At 44.7% G+C, this 12,438-nt stretch overlaps 1 protein-coding gene across 3 annotated transcripts in view; it reads right to left on the bottom strand.

Moving 5' to 3' along the window:
- USP22 (ubiquitin specific peptidase 22) overlaps nt 1–11,642 on the bottom strand; it is an 89,259-nt gene extending 77,617 nt beyond the window's left edge. For all 3 annotated transcript variants that reach the window (XM_053957461.1, XM_053957462.1, XM_053957464.1), the window contains exon 1: nt 11,144–11,642. In XM_053957461.1, the coding sequence (XP_053813436.1) occupies nt 11,144–11,269 (126 nt within the window). In that variant the 5' untranslated portion in view covers nt 11,270–11,642. The remainder of the gene's footprint in view (nt 1–11,143) is intronic.
- Nucleotides 11,643–12,438: the final 796 nt, after the last annotated feature.

Below are 12,438 nucleotides of genomic sequence, written 5' to 3'. Positions count from 1 at the left end.
ATATTCAAACACATGGGTTTTGTGGGGTATATCTTGTGCAGATGAGGCTATTCTACACTAAGAATTGTTCTGGAATACAAAAAAAGCCACAGGGCTGAATAAAATGCAGTAACACCAACAACTGATTTCAATGGTATTCTAAGAAATAGATTTTTTTCAATACAAACTATAAAGTCAACTAGGCAAATGAAGGGATGCTTTTATTTTTGAGCGTATCTGAAGCTGTCATTTCAGACAATGGAATGAAGGGTTTGGGGCTTTGTTTCATTTTAGTGAAAAAAATCAGCATTAACAAGCTGTTTCTAGTCTGAGTATCTTATGGATAACAGCATTTTTCGGTAGTCAGGAAAAAAGCAGGACAACACATCAGGAACCACCACACTTAATCAAATTGAAAAAATCTGTCTCGATACCGAGCATCTGTACATGCTATGGAATTGATCATTTCACAGATACAGTACAGAAGCATAAACTAGGAAAAAGGAGATGCTAACACATTGAAAATGCTTAATAGCTGAATATTGAATTAAGAATCTACACCAGAAAAAAAAAAAAAAAGCCTGACAGATGCCCTAGCCCAGTCCCTTCCACAGCTGCACCAGTAGAGGAGTAACGGAGTCCCAGGACAGCTCTTGCCCAGGGATCCCTGGCAGGGTTGCAGAGGCTGCACCTCCCCACGACCCCGGGAAGCACGTTTGGCTTTCACTGGAGTGCTGCTGTCTCCATCTGGCACAGCGGCCCCCAGGGCTCCAGCCAGCTGGCACCACTCGGAACAGCCTTGGGGCTGCTCCACACTGCACAAGGGAGGAGGCCAGAGGAAAACCAGCACCATAAAGAGATAATTTACAGTCCCATTATCCCATCATCCTCAACTACATGCAGCAGGAGCATGATCTAGGCACACGGCCCATGACCACATGCTTTAAACCAACAAAAAAGTTACGTCAGCTTACTAGAGCTTGATTATAAAAGACAGAAATCTTAACTTAGAGACGGGCCTCTGTAAAGAGGGACACAAGCGGCTCGTAACTTGATTATTTGGAAAAACACTATTCATTTCATTAAATTAAACATAATATGAAAAGTAGATTTACTGTAATAGCTGATCACAGATTACAGGCATTCTACACTCCCCAATTCATTTATTTTTCACAAGGAAACTGGGGTAACTTATTTGCATACAGGAGTAAGTTCCAACAATTGCAGACATAAGACAAGTTTCATGTATCAGGCTCAGCACACACCAGTGAGAACAGCAGGTACAAGCACACCACTGCAGCACTAACAGAGGTTCCTTCACAGAACCTTCTGGATGAAGTCGGTATTAGAAACTCTTTACAGAAGAAGCCACCATTAGGACAACACTCACACATGGTCTGTCCCTGGCACAGTCCAGAGCACAGCAGCAGTTATTATTCAAGCTGCCACATGCAGCCTCCCAGTGTCACTACTCAGGTTGGTGAAGTATCAGTAAGAGGAGAAAAAAAATAATTTTTGACTTTATCTGCTCTGTTTCATGGCACCACACAAACATGACACAGCAATGGTAAAACAGCAGGAACATGCAGCCCAGAGCTGGTAATTCCTTACACAATTAAGGAAAGACACTTATTCACCTAGAGCTGAAGAGCTGATTTCATGTTCTTCACTCACCAGTCTCCAAGATAATGCACAGAAACGTTCAAATTTCACATCTCTTGCTTTTTTCTGGTAAGTCAAATACTGCCTGTCCTTTACCTCAGTGGCATTCTTCTCACCCAAACCATTTACCAATTCCATCATGTACTTGTGCCTCACTGGAACCCGTATCTATAACTAGTTTCCAAATTTCAATTCAATATTTTAAAACTTGTCAGATTTGCAAACTCACCTTCTCCTTAACATCCTTTGCACCACTGCTTAAAACAACTTGTCTGCCAGTTTCAACGTACAGGTACAATGTGCTTACAGAGTTAAACTGCTTGCTTTATAAAGAATTGCTGTAATAAAGTAATTCTTCAGATTACTGCAAAATTGGAGTTCTGTTTTTCTACAGTCAGATTTTTGCAGTACACAGCCTAAGGCAGACAAAAAAAAAATCTACTCCCCAAAACCTCTCAATAAGGATATAATTATTACAAAGACAAGCAGAAAACAAATTTAATTTATTGGGGTAACTCTGGAACTTGCATAGCAAGAAAAGTTCTAAGTAGCAGAACTACTATGTGACAAGGAAATACATCATGAAGGGCAGTAAGATAAAATTATGCTGAACACAGTATAAGAAATTTCCTTAGGGAACAGCCTCATCATGACAGAGGAGAGTCTTGTTCCTCTTTATGCACAGAATTGCAGGAATTTTGAAACTATTTTCACAGCATTTCTCATCCTGTTCTCCACATCAAGATTATCCCACAACCAAAAGCGTAGTCAAAACGTAGTCCTGAGTGACCAAAGAACTGAGTGTTCATCATGCAGATAAACATTTCCAATAATAAGCTCTCGGGAGGGGATGCTTGCTGAAAGAGCATGGCAGAAGTCAGCAATGCACAGAGGCCAATGTGAATGAGAGCTTCACTCTGGCCACCAGCTGCCAACAGGACAGAGATCCAGTTATGAGCAAAACTGGGCACTAATATGAAAATAATGAAGCACAGCAAAGAAAAACATAAAACCTTAAGACAAATTTTGCATTTGTCCCTGGAGGGCAGAGGGTCACAAAAGCTCACCTAACACAAACGAGGTACTGAAATCAGTCAGCTATCTCAGCTGTCTGCACTTACTGAGCTGTCATACATCTGCTGTGCAATAAATCTCACCTTTATTTACCGAGTATATTGTAGACAAGGTCCCTTAAAATCTGACTTGCAATGCAACAACAAGGCTGATTGCAGAGGACAGAAGTACAAACTGTAATTAGACAAACTCTGTGAAATAACATCAGGTTGAACAAAGACACAAGGAGGGAAAGATACTTTTTAAATAGAAGTTGGCAAGAGGGAGGTAGGCAAAAATAAAGCTTATAAACTGCTGCATTCTCTCCTTGTGCTGATAAACACTGAAGTAATTCAAGTCTGTACTTGATGCAAAAACAAAAGCCCTTTAAAAACAGAAGCAAAACATACATATAAAAGCCCTGGCAGTCAATTCAGTGAGATGAATCCAAAGCCAAAGCCTATTTAAAAAGGGCTACTTGGATGCATGAACTTCAGTGACAAGTGAGGCAATGGAACATGGTGCCCACATGGGTGTTTGATACTCCATCATCCCCATCGCTAAACTACATTCAAATAGTGCAGGCTCTTTTATGTGTTTAAGAAAAAAAAGAGCCTAATAACTAGGTGATTTTTAAATATAATATGTTTTAAACTATGGATTAATACATGGATGAAAACTTGGTTTAATATACTAGGGAAGAGTGGCAACACAGAACTCCAAAATGAAGGCACTAATAACAAAGAGAAGATATTCCAATGATCTTTTGAATGAAATGTAGATTAATGATCTCTACATCTTAATTCTACATAAACAGAACTCACTGAATGTATTAACAGTTAAATTTTCACATCTTACACGTACATGCAGAAGAGCTCAGCTGTGTGTTCAAAACAACCATGGCAAAACCAGCATGGTACAAGGACAAGACCATTTAAGCCCAGTCAAATCCCAGTTCTGTCTTCAGACTTACTACCAAGCAGTGTCAGTTTGTGAGCTGCCTCTCACCACTACTTGAAATATGAGGATGTTTAATATATTTGTCATGTTTAATGTCAGAATTTGTGTCAGGACATGAAAACTTGCACTGGCCCTCAACAGTTACATTAAAAAGATACTACATTTTAAGTAGTGTTGAAAACAACTCTTGTTACCAATATCCACTTTTTTCTCTTTTTTTTAAGTTTCACCTTGTCTAATACCAAATTTTTTCATTCAATGACAAATTTAGTGCACTGTAGATCTTCACAGATATATTTCCCACCAGGGATATGCTGACATCACCAGTGATACTATGCAAGAGGTAGACAAGAAAAGCCACGTTAATTTCAAGCTCCATTAAACACAGGAAAGGAAGAATTAAGAGGAGAGGAAAAAGTTCTTTTTACCAACTTTAAAAGTAGCAGAGACAGGCAAAAAAAAAAAAATTATGGGTTTCTTGTTAGTGTTATGTATCTCTGAGAGGTTTTAAGAAAAATAAAACCAAACCTTAAGGAACATTCTACTTAAATAGAGAAATGGAAAATCTAAAGTAGAGTATTTGCTGCATTCCACACACAAAAGAATGTGACAGGACAGAATGCTTGCTGCTAATCAGTTATCAACTGATAAAGTGAATCTCAGGTTACTTTGAGTCAACTGGTGTCTGGTAACAGTTCACTTTACAGATCCTCAAATAGGTCTTGAGACAGATAAAATGATTCTTTCTCTTAAATGAGAGAGATCAGCACCATGGCAGCTGCTCCAACACTAAACCACAGATTGTTCTTGAGCTGCTGTGCCAGTTGCATTATGTGGTCCCACTCCCAAACAGAATGCAGGTCAATTTTGCAAGGAGTAACTCTTTACAACATTGATTCTATTACTAGCTAATGCAGCAAAGTTCTTAGCTTGAATTAAGCCGAGTGTACATAAAGGACTGCCAAATCAATATGTAAGAGAATACAACTACCAAGACAGAGCTTCCATTCAGTCCGAACAGATCTATCAGCTTCTCGAACTGCTTCTGCTAAGGAAAGGTTCCCAATTCAGGCCTCTTGGGTAACATATGGCTCTCCCTACACTCCAACACTGCTTGCTGACAACACAGTCCAGGATAACAGAATAAACTGTAATGTCATTACAGCATTTCACTCACTTGCTCCATTGTCCACAGGTTAACAAGAGGCTGGAGACAGTGCCTCCAGGCAGCTCTTTCTGTCCAAGTCTAGAAAGGTTCTAACAATGGCTCTTTGCGTCGTGGGGAGAAAAATAATTTCTTTTTTAATAATGTTTTGAACAGGCCAGTGAGATGTTTATGGGTCACTTTCAGACTGCCTTTCTCCTGATGCCACTATACCTCATGTATAATAAGAGGACATAAGTATCTACTCACCTTGGGTGCTGCTGTGGGCTACAGAGACATTACAAACACTGGGAGAACCATGAGAATGTAATAAAAAGCCCAAACCCACAGTTTTAAAGTAGATGTCAGTCAAGTGAAACAGAAAGGCGTGGCTAATTAAAAAAATCCTGTATCTACCAGGAAAAAGACAGAAATAAACCAGTTTCTTTGTAAGAATTCATAGATCTGCACATGAACGGAAAAAACTGTGGGTGCTTGGTTTAATGTGGGAAACATAAGGTTTTAAACATTTCTCTGGTTTAAAACAAATCAGCCACCACTGGGAATCAAACTAACAGTTGCAAGAGCATTTGTTACGAAGAAGGATCCCCAGAGTCCATCCCAAAGGAAAACACTTTTTTTTTTTTTGCTCAACTCAAGGAGGAGAGTCAGCAATTCACAAGCAGAAAACTTCCAGTACCAGTCGGTAACATTTGCCTCTAAATTTGTTACACCAGTTACTGAAACAGAAAATCCTCAAATGAGAGGAGAGTACAAGGTTTGCAAGCAATTTGCAGCTCTGGTTTCACCTAAAGATTAAGGCTTGGAACAAAAAATGAGGCTATCACCTAACCTTTGTTTGGGGTTTAAAGCTTTGATGGCTTAAAATAAAGCTCAACACACAGTCCAGCAAATCAAACAAAGCCATTCCACCCTGCTCACCTTCACACTACTCGCTGTCATTACAGTTTAAAAGCTTTCAGCGTTAAGCAAATAAAATCATTGACTGCAGACAAAATTAAAGAGATGGTTCGACTACTCTTACAAACAGCTTGGCTATGAGCAAACCTTTGACTGCTGATAAGACTACAGAAAAAAAAGATACAAGCCTTCTTGTCCAACTATCCCTATTTTTAACTTCACCTGCTTGTGCAGATCCATCTTCCTGCTCTACAACAGGAAACAAACACAAGGAGGGAGAAAACTGCATTTACTGTCTCTCCCATCCATGCTAAAAAACAGAAGTCCTGATGGTTCAGATCCCACAACTTAAGAACTGCTATTCACCACCTTCAAGTTCATGGTGCAAGACTAATTCCTAACCTTTGGCCCAGAAACCAACAAGTGATTTTAAAAGACCCATGGTACAGGATACAGAATAGGGCTTAGCACCACTAGGAAGAGGAAGGTCTTGTATTATGTTCTTCAGCACCAGAGACATAAACTCAGTGGAACATTCTCAATCTGACATGTCCCACGTACACCAGGCTCTGCTGGGTACAGAGCTAAAATCTCAAGTCTGGGAATCTCTCACACCAAAGGTCATGTCTTCACACTGAGAGGAAAGAGAACATTACCTCCAGCAGGTCTAAGGACCTTTTAAATCCTTAGTGGTTAAGAACTAAGGAAGACTGCTCAAGCATGAAACTGGAGACCTCCTGAACAATGAAGCTTGCAGTTGACTTTGACACTTCTCATGGGCTTTCAGGGAGAAGGCAGTTCCCACAGCACATGGCAAAGAAGAACATCCTTCCTGAGTCAATCAGACAGGTCACTTAGGCAGCCACAGCAGAGTACACAGCTGAAAAAGAGACATGCTTCTTGAATCCTGGACTCCTCTTTAAATGCTCCACAGGATTTGTAATCCAGAAGTTTGGTGCACATGCTAAAAACGTTAAAGAAAAACAAGCTAAGATTTCCTCGTTAATTTAAGCAATCCAAACACCAAGCCTGCAAAGATGGCACAGCCTGGTGAGGTTCCTGGCCTGTCTGTTGCAGTACAAAGCAAATCACCAAAGCAACACCTCCCTGTTCCTGGACAGGTACGTGGGGCAAGGCCCTCGGGAAGCAAACGTGGGAAGTGAGAAGTTCCACCAGTAGCTTACCTTGAAGACTGCAAGGTCACTCTAGCAAGAACATGACACACTGATTTAGACTGTGAACCAAAACACTTGCTACTGAAAACATGACACGGCAGTTATCTGCTAAGTTATTTTAACCTTTTTAACTTTGAAAGTTACTAAATTAACCAAAGTAATTTCAGGTTTAAGTCTAAAAATTGATTATCTGTCAAAATATTACAAGGAACCACACACTGAAGTCACAAGTTCATGGGAAGAACGATACATGACAAAAACATCACCTATAAAAGCAAATGTTTCTTCATATCTGAAAGGAAGAGTTGGTCTGTAGGACCCATGTGAAGAGAGAGTAATGGGAAAAACAAGAGAAGCTCTCAAACAGGCAGAAATATGCCAGGACACAGCCGCTGTCAGTGAGAGTGCACAGCCCCTGACAGGCAATTATTCTTTGATCTATTGGCTGAAGCACTGAACAAACATTCTAAAATTCCACACAGAACCTTGTGCATATCACGACTGTGGTCACAATGACCAGTTTACTTTTATCATGAGGAGCCTTTTCAGGGCAGTGATAGTAAGAACCATTCAGAATGAGACAGTTTTCCTCCAAGGCGTATAGTCCAGGAAGAGGGAATTTAATCATAAATTCAGTTGTCCTTCCAGCAATGAAACCATTACTTACCAACTCCTGGACACAAAGATGCATCTACATGCGTAATTGCTCACTGATGGGGACAAAAGCTACATTCAGCACGGCAAAACAGATTTTTCTCATCTGTAATCCTAAAGGAATAAGCCAAGTGTTTCAAGTGTGACCCTACAGAAAAAATGGAAAAAGATGACACGAAGGTCTGGCACAAGCCTTTTCAGCATCCTCTGTCTGCTCCATAATTCCTGAATGGGGAGTAGTGGTGACAAATTTAAGGACCTCTTCTAGAGTGTTATTTAATTAAGCATGAGATAATTTTCACATCAAAATATTCAAGGTAAAGTCCATGACCTACAGAAACACAAGCTTTGCCATCAGGTTATTAAACAGATTCTAACTACGGCAAATTAAAAATCAGGAGTTACAAGTCAAAGCCCAACAATGAAACAGTCCACACTAATTTTATGTCACTTTACACACAACTTGAGCTCTAAAACCTAGCTCCAACTTTTAATCACAATAACTACAATTTCAAGAGTCAGTCTTTGGATTTCTCCCTTTCCCTCTTCTCCTGTTCCACTCTCCAGCGTGACAGTTTTGTCTTTGCTTAGGCTTCACCACCAGCAACAAAATTACACCACGGCAAGGCCTGTGCCTAGAACAGCTTGTACGAGTGCTGCATTTGAGTTTGGCCAAGATGCAGTGAGATGAGGCAAGTCACAGCCTCGCTCCTCCGTGTGGATACAACAATGCACCGTGATGACAGCTCAAATCCTGCCATAGCCAATGCTTCAGGAGCAAACACACTCTGAAAATCTTCACCAGAACCCCAGTGCCTACAAAGCCACATACATAATTACCTCTTGGTTCTGACTGAGGATTGAAATACACGTTCAGGAGACAGCTTTCCCACTATAAACCAGGCTTTAGAGCCATTCTGCTGGAAGCACTGGCTGTAAAGCAAACTGAAGCGCGAGCTGGAGCTCGTAAAAGCTTATTCACAGAAAAGGTGCGTATTAAAACCAAATAGCACAGCACTAAAATGGTCTGCCAAGGCACAACGCAGTGTAGGTAGAGCAGGAGAACAGACCCTTTCTGCCCCCTGCAGTTCCCAATGCTCCCTGGATTTTTAAGACAGGCTTAGGAGGGATAGTAGTTACCATTCTAGAACCAGAACCATTTACATCTGGCTCTCACCAACAGCCAAGGCATTTTTATACCTACCTTCATCTGAACAACAGTTCAACTGCCCAGTGCCTTCCATAAAGATCAATTATATATATGGAATGTTTCCTGTGATAAACATATCATGTGACTGATCATGCAATAAAAAGAATATCACTTGCTAATAAACCTTTAATTCAGCCTCATCATTTTGATGATTAGGATTAAGAAGAATCTTCACCAATAAATAGGTGCTCTTAAGCAGTCACAGTTTGCTCCTAGAATATATATATATATACACTTATACATAATATATGTGTATGTAAACTGTTAAAGGACAAAGGATTGTTTTCAAGTTATATGGACTATCTAGGTAATTTTATTTCTAGTTATTAGACTATAAATATGCCACCAAACAGAAAACATCCTTTTTCTAATTTTACATGTAAAACTGTCAGGCATACATATGTACAGGGAATTGCAGTGAATTAAAATTCCATGGAAGAAGGTCTCATGTTCATATAAATAAGGGGTGAATAAAGTACCAGAATTGTCACTTATAGACTTTTTTCAGTCTTTACAAACATAAACAGGGAATTGAATCCCAATTTAGCTACCCAAAATGTTCCCCCATATTGATCATGTACACCCACATATTTCAGGTGGGCTGGATTCAGAAACTGGCAACCTGCTTAAAAAAAATGTGGGGGGAGAAAAGCATTTTTAGCATGTATTAGGAAAACTGGTGTTTTCCCTGGGCTGACAGATAATTTTGAAACAATCCTGTTCTGCTTTATGAGCCTGGCTGTGCAAAGAGGAAGTGAGAACAGATTGATTACAATGGAATATTCTGTATTTTCAGCTCTTTTCTCAAGCAATGATGAACGTATCCCTACATTAGATTTCAGAAGGAAAAAGCTGTTGCAGCACACATGAGGTATGCAGGTTACACAGGATGCTCCATATTTAGAAAAAGGTAATTTTGCTTATGAAATTTTATTTTTATTCTTCCACATAGCATTTGCTTTATATTTGTCTGAGACATCTTCATACCTCACTTGCCATTTTTTTCTTCCACAGCACAGACACAATTTTTTCTCCATTTAAGCTGAAAGCACCATCAACTATATCTCAATTTGTATTTTAACATGCTCTAGGCTAAATAAACCCAGATTTTGACTAATATACTCCATAATATCGACCTGTAGGGAATTGTAAGGTATTTAAAACAAGTCTGGCTATACTTTGCAGGGCTACCAAGTAATTAAATCCATTTAAAACGTATTTCTTCTCAGATTCCATTTTTTCCTCTTTAGGTAAAAAAAAATTGGGAAATTGGATCATCCTGAGAACATGAACTGAACACAGAGAAATGGTTTGGCACCTCACCCTTTAAGTCCATCCTTCATGCTCTAGTTCTATTACGAATAATAAGCTGAGCAGCTTAATGCAAAGCACTGGGATCAGAAAGTTTTCAATGGGTTGTTCCAACAAAAACACAATCCGTGTTGTCCCAAACCCCAAGTTTTGCTCCGTGCAGCTGCTGCCTTCCCCTCTTCAGTCACCAATGCGACGACTGACAGAAATCTGCCAAGTCACTTTGAAGTAAAAACTAGTTGATTCTAGGGAAAAACAGTAATTAGTTGCACAGTGCATAGAGCAGCCCTCCAGAAACATGCAAGTGTATAAGTATGTTATTATAGGAGATAGGTGGGGAAAAGCACTCTTCCTGCTTTTTGCCTGGTTTACAGGGATTTTTCCTAGGTGCCAACAGCTCCCAGAGCAAACCCCTCCTGCCCTTCCCTGTACTCCAGGCTGAACCAGTTTCTTTCCCCTCGCCCCACCAGAGCAGGAATCCCCTTTTCCAAGTGGATTATCAGCACGAGCAGATTTTTTTTTTTTCCCCCTTTTTAAGGAAAACCACACATACAACCGAGCGAGCCGCAACGCCCGGCGCCGGGACCCGCTCCCAGCCATTGTGCTCCGCGCAGCCCCCCGGGCTCGGGCGCGGCCCCGCGGGGCTCCACAAAGCTCCGCCACAGGCCGGACGTGCCCGGTGCCCCGGGCCTCCCCTCCCCCCGGTATTCCGGGAAACCTCCGGGAGGAGGAGGAGGAGGAGGAGGAGGAGGAGGAAGCGGCGGCGCTGCGGAACAGCCCCGCTGCGGAAAAGCCGCCGGGGCAGGTGGCAGGGAAAGAGGCCCCGCCGGGGCTGGTTCCCTCCTCCATCCCGGTGCCCCCCCCTCGCCATCCCGGAGCGCTTCCTCCTCCCTCCCCCAGGACCGCGTGCGGGAGCTCGGGCCCACCTGCCCCGTGGAGAGGGAAGGAGGGAGGGCTAGAGGGGGACCGGACCCGTCCCCTCCCCGAGGCGGCGGCGGGTGGGTCGGGGAGGGAGGGAAGGAAGGAGGGAGGGAAGGGAAGGGAAGGGGGGTGGATGCGAGCCGCCCCCGGTACCTTGCGCTTCCTGGTCTCGGCCGAGCCGCTCCACACGAAGCACTGGTAAATCGCCCGCAGGTTCTGCTTCCAGTTCTCCACCTTGAAGCCGGTCACATGGCAGCACCCGGCCGCCGGCGGACTCATGTCAGACCCCCCCACATCAATCCGCCCGCACACGGGCCGGGCCGGCGGGCAGCGAGCCGGCCCCTTCCCCCGCCCCGCAGCACCGACACGGGCCGGGGCCCCCCCGCCCTCAGGGGCTCCGGCCCCTCACGCCGCCGCCGCCGGGGAGCCGCTGGCACATAGAGCCGGGGCTCCGCCACGGCCCCCCGGCTCCGAACAAAGCGCGGCGGGCGGGCAGCGCGCACTCCCTCCCGCCCTTCTCCCGCACACACAAAGATGGGGCGCTCTGAGGCGAGGAGAAGGAGGAGGCGGCGGCTGTAGCGGCCGCTGCCGCCCCCGGAGTGGCCGCCGCTCCCTTCTACCTCATAGAGGCCGCTGTGGAAGCGGCGGGCGGAGGGGAAGGGAGGGGATGGGGGCGCTGGCGGCGGCGACCCCGGCCGCGGTGCGAGCGGGCGTGTGTGGGGAAGGGGGCGAGTCCCCGCCCGCCGCCGCTCCGGCTTCCCCCGCCGGCGCCCGCACGGCTCTTGTCCCTTTAAACCGCCCCCCCGCCTCCTTCGCCGGCTCCTTCCTCCTCCGCCTCGCCCGCGCCCCCCCCGCCCGCCGCGAGCAATGGTCCGAGCCGCTCACTCAACCCAGCCCGCCCGGCCCGGAGTGGGATAGACCAACGGGGAAGGTGCGGGAGGAGCGCCCCCTCTGCCCCGCCGCCCGCGAGGGAGGGAGCGGCGGGGGGAAGGAGCGCGACGATTGGTCTGCATCCCTGTCAATCTACGCATCTCTACTGTCTCATTGGTTCCTTTCCCTTTCTTCTCTCCCCCTCCACCCTTCCTACCTAGCATTTCCCCCGCCGGAAAGAGGCGGGACATCCCGGACGATTAACAGCTTATCTGACCAACGGGGGCGAAAGGTGGAGTCTATGTGATGGGAGGGGCGATATGATTGGTTGGCATGGACGTCAGTCACGTTGCAAGCGGAGATCGGATTGGCTGTGTCCGCGAGGGGGCGGTCCCTCGCAGAGCAGCCTGCGCTGCTGTCACATCCGCTGGTCCCGCTCTCGCCGTTCCCTCAGTGGTTTCCTGAGGGGTCTCCTGAGGGGAGCGGCATCGCCGGGCTCCCGGGAGAAGCTCCGCGCCACGCTCCGAGGGCTCCCAGGACCGTCTATGGTCCCTCCATACCGCCAGTCTGCATCCTGG

The sequence above is a fragment of the Vidua chalybeata genome, chromosome 16 (assembly GCF_026979565.1).
Source record: "Vidua chalybeata isolate OUT-0048 chromosome 16, bVidCha1 merged haplotype, whole genome shotgun sequence".
Taxonomy (NCBI): Eukaryota; Metazoa; Chordata; class Aves; order Passeriformes; family Viduidae; genus Vidua; species Vidua chalybeata.
This window is presented reverse-complemented; position numbering and strand designations above follow the sequence as displayed.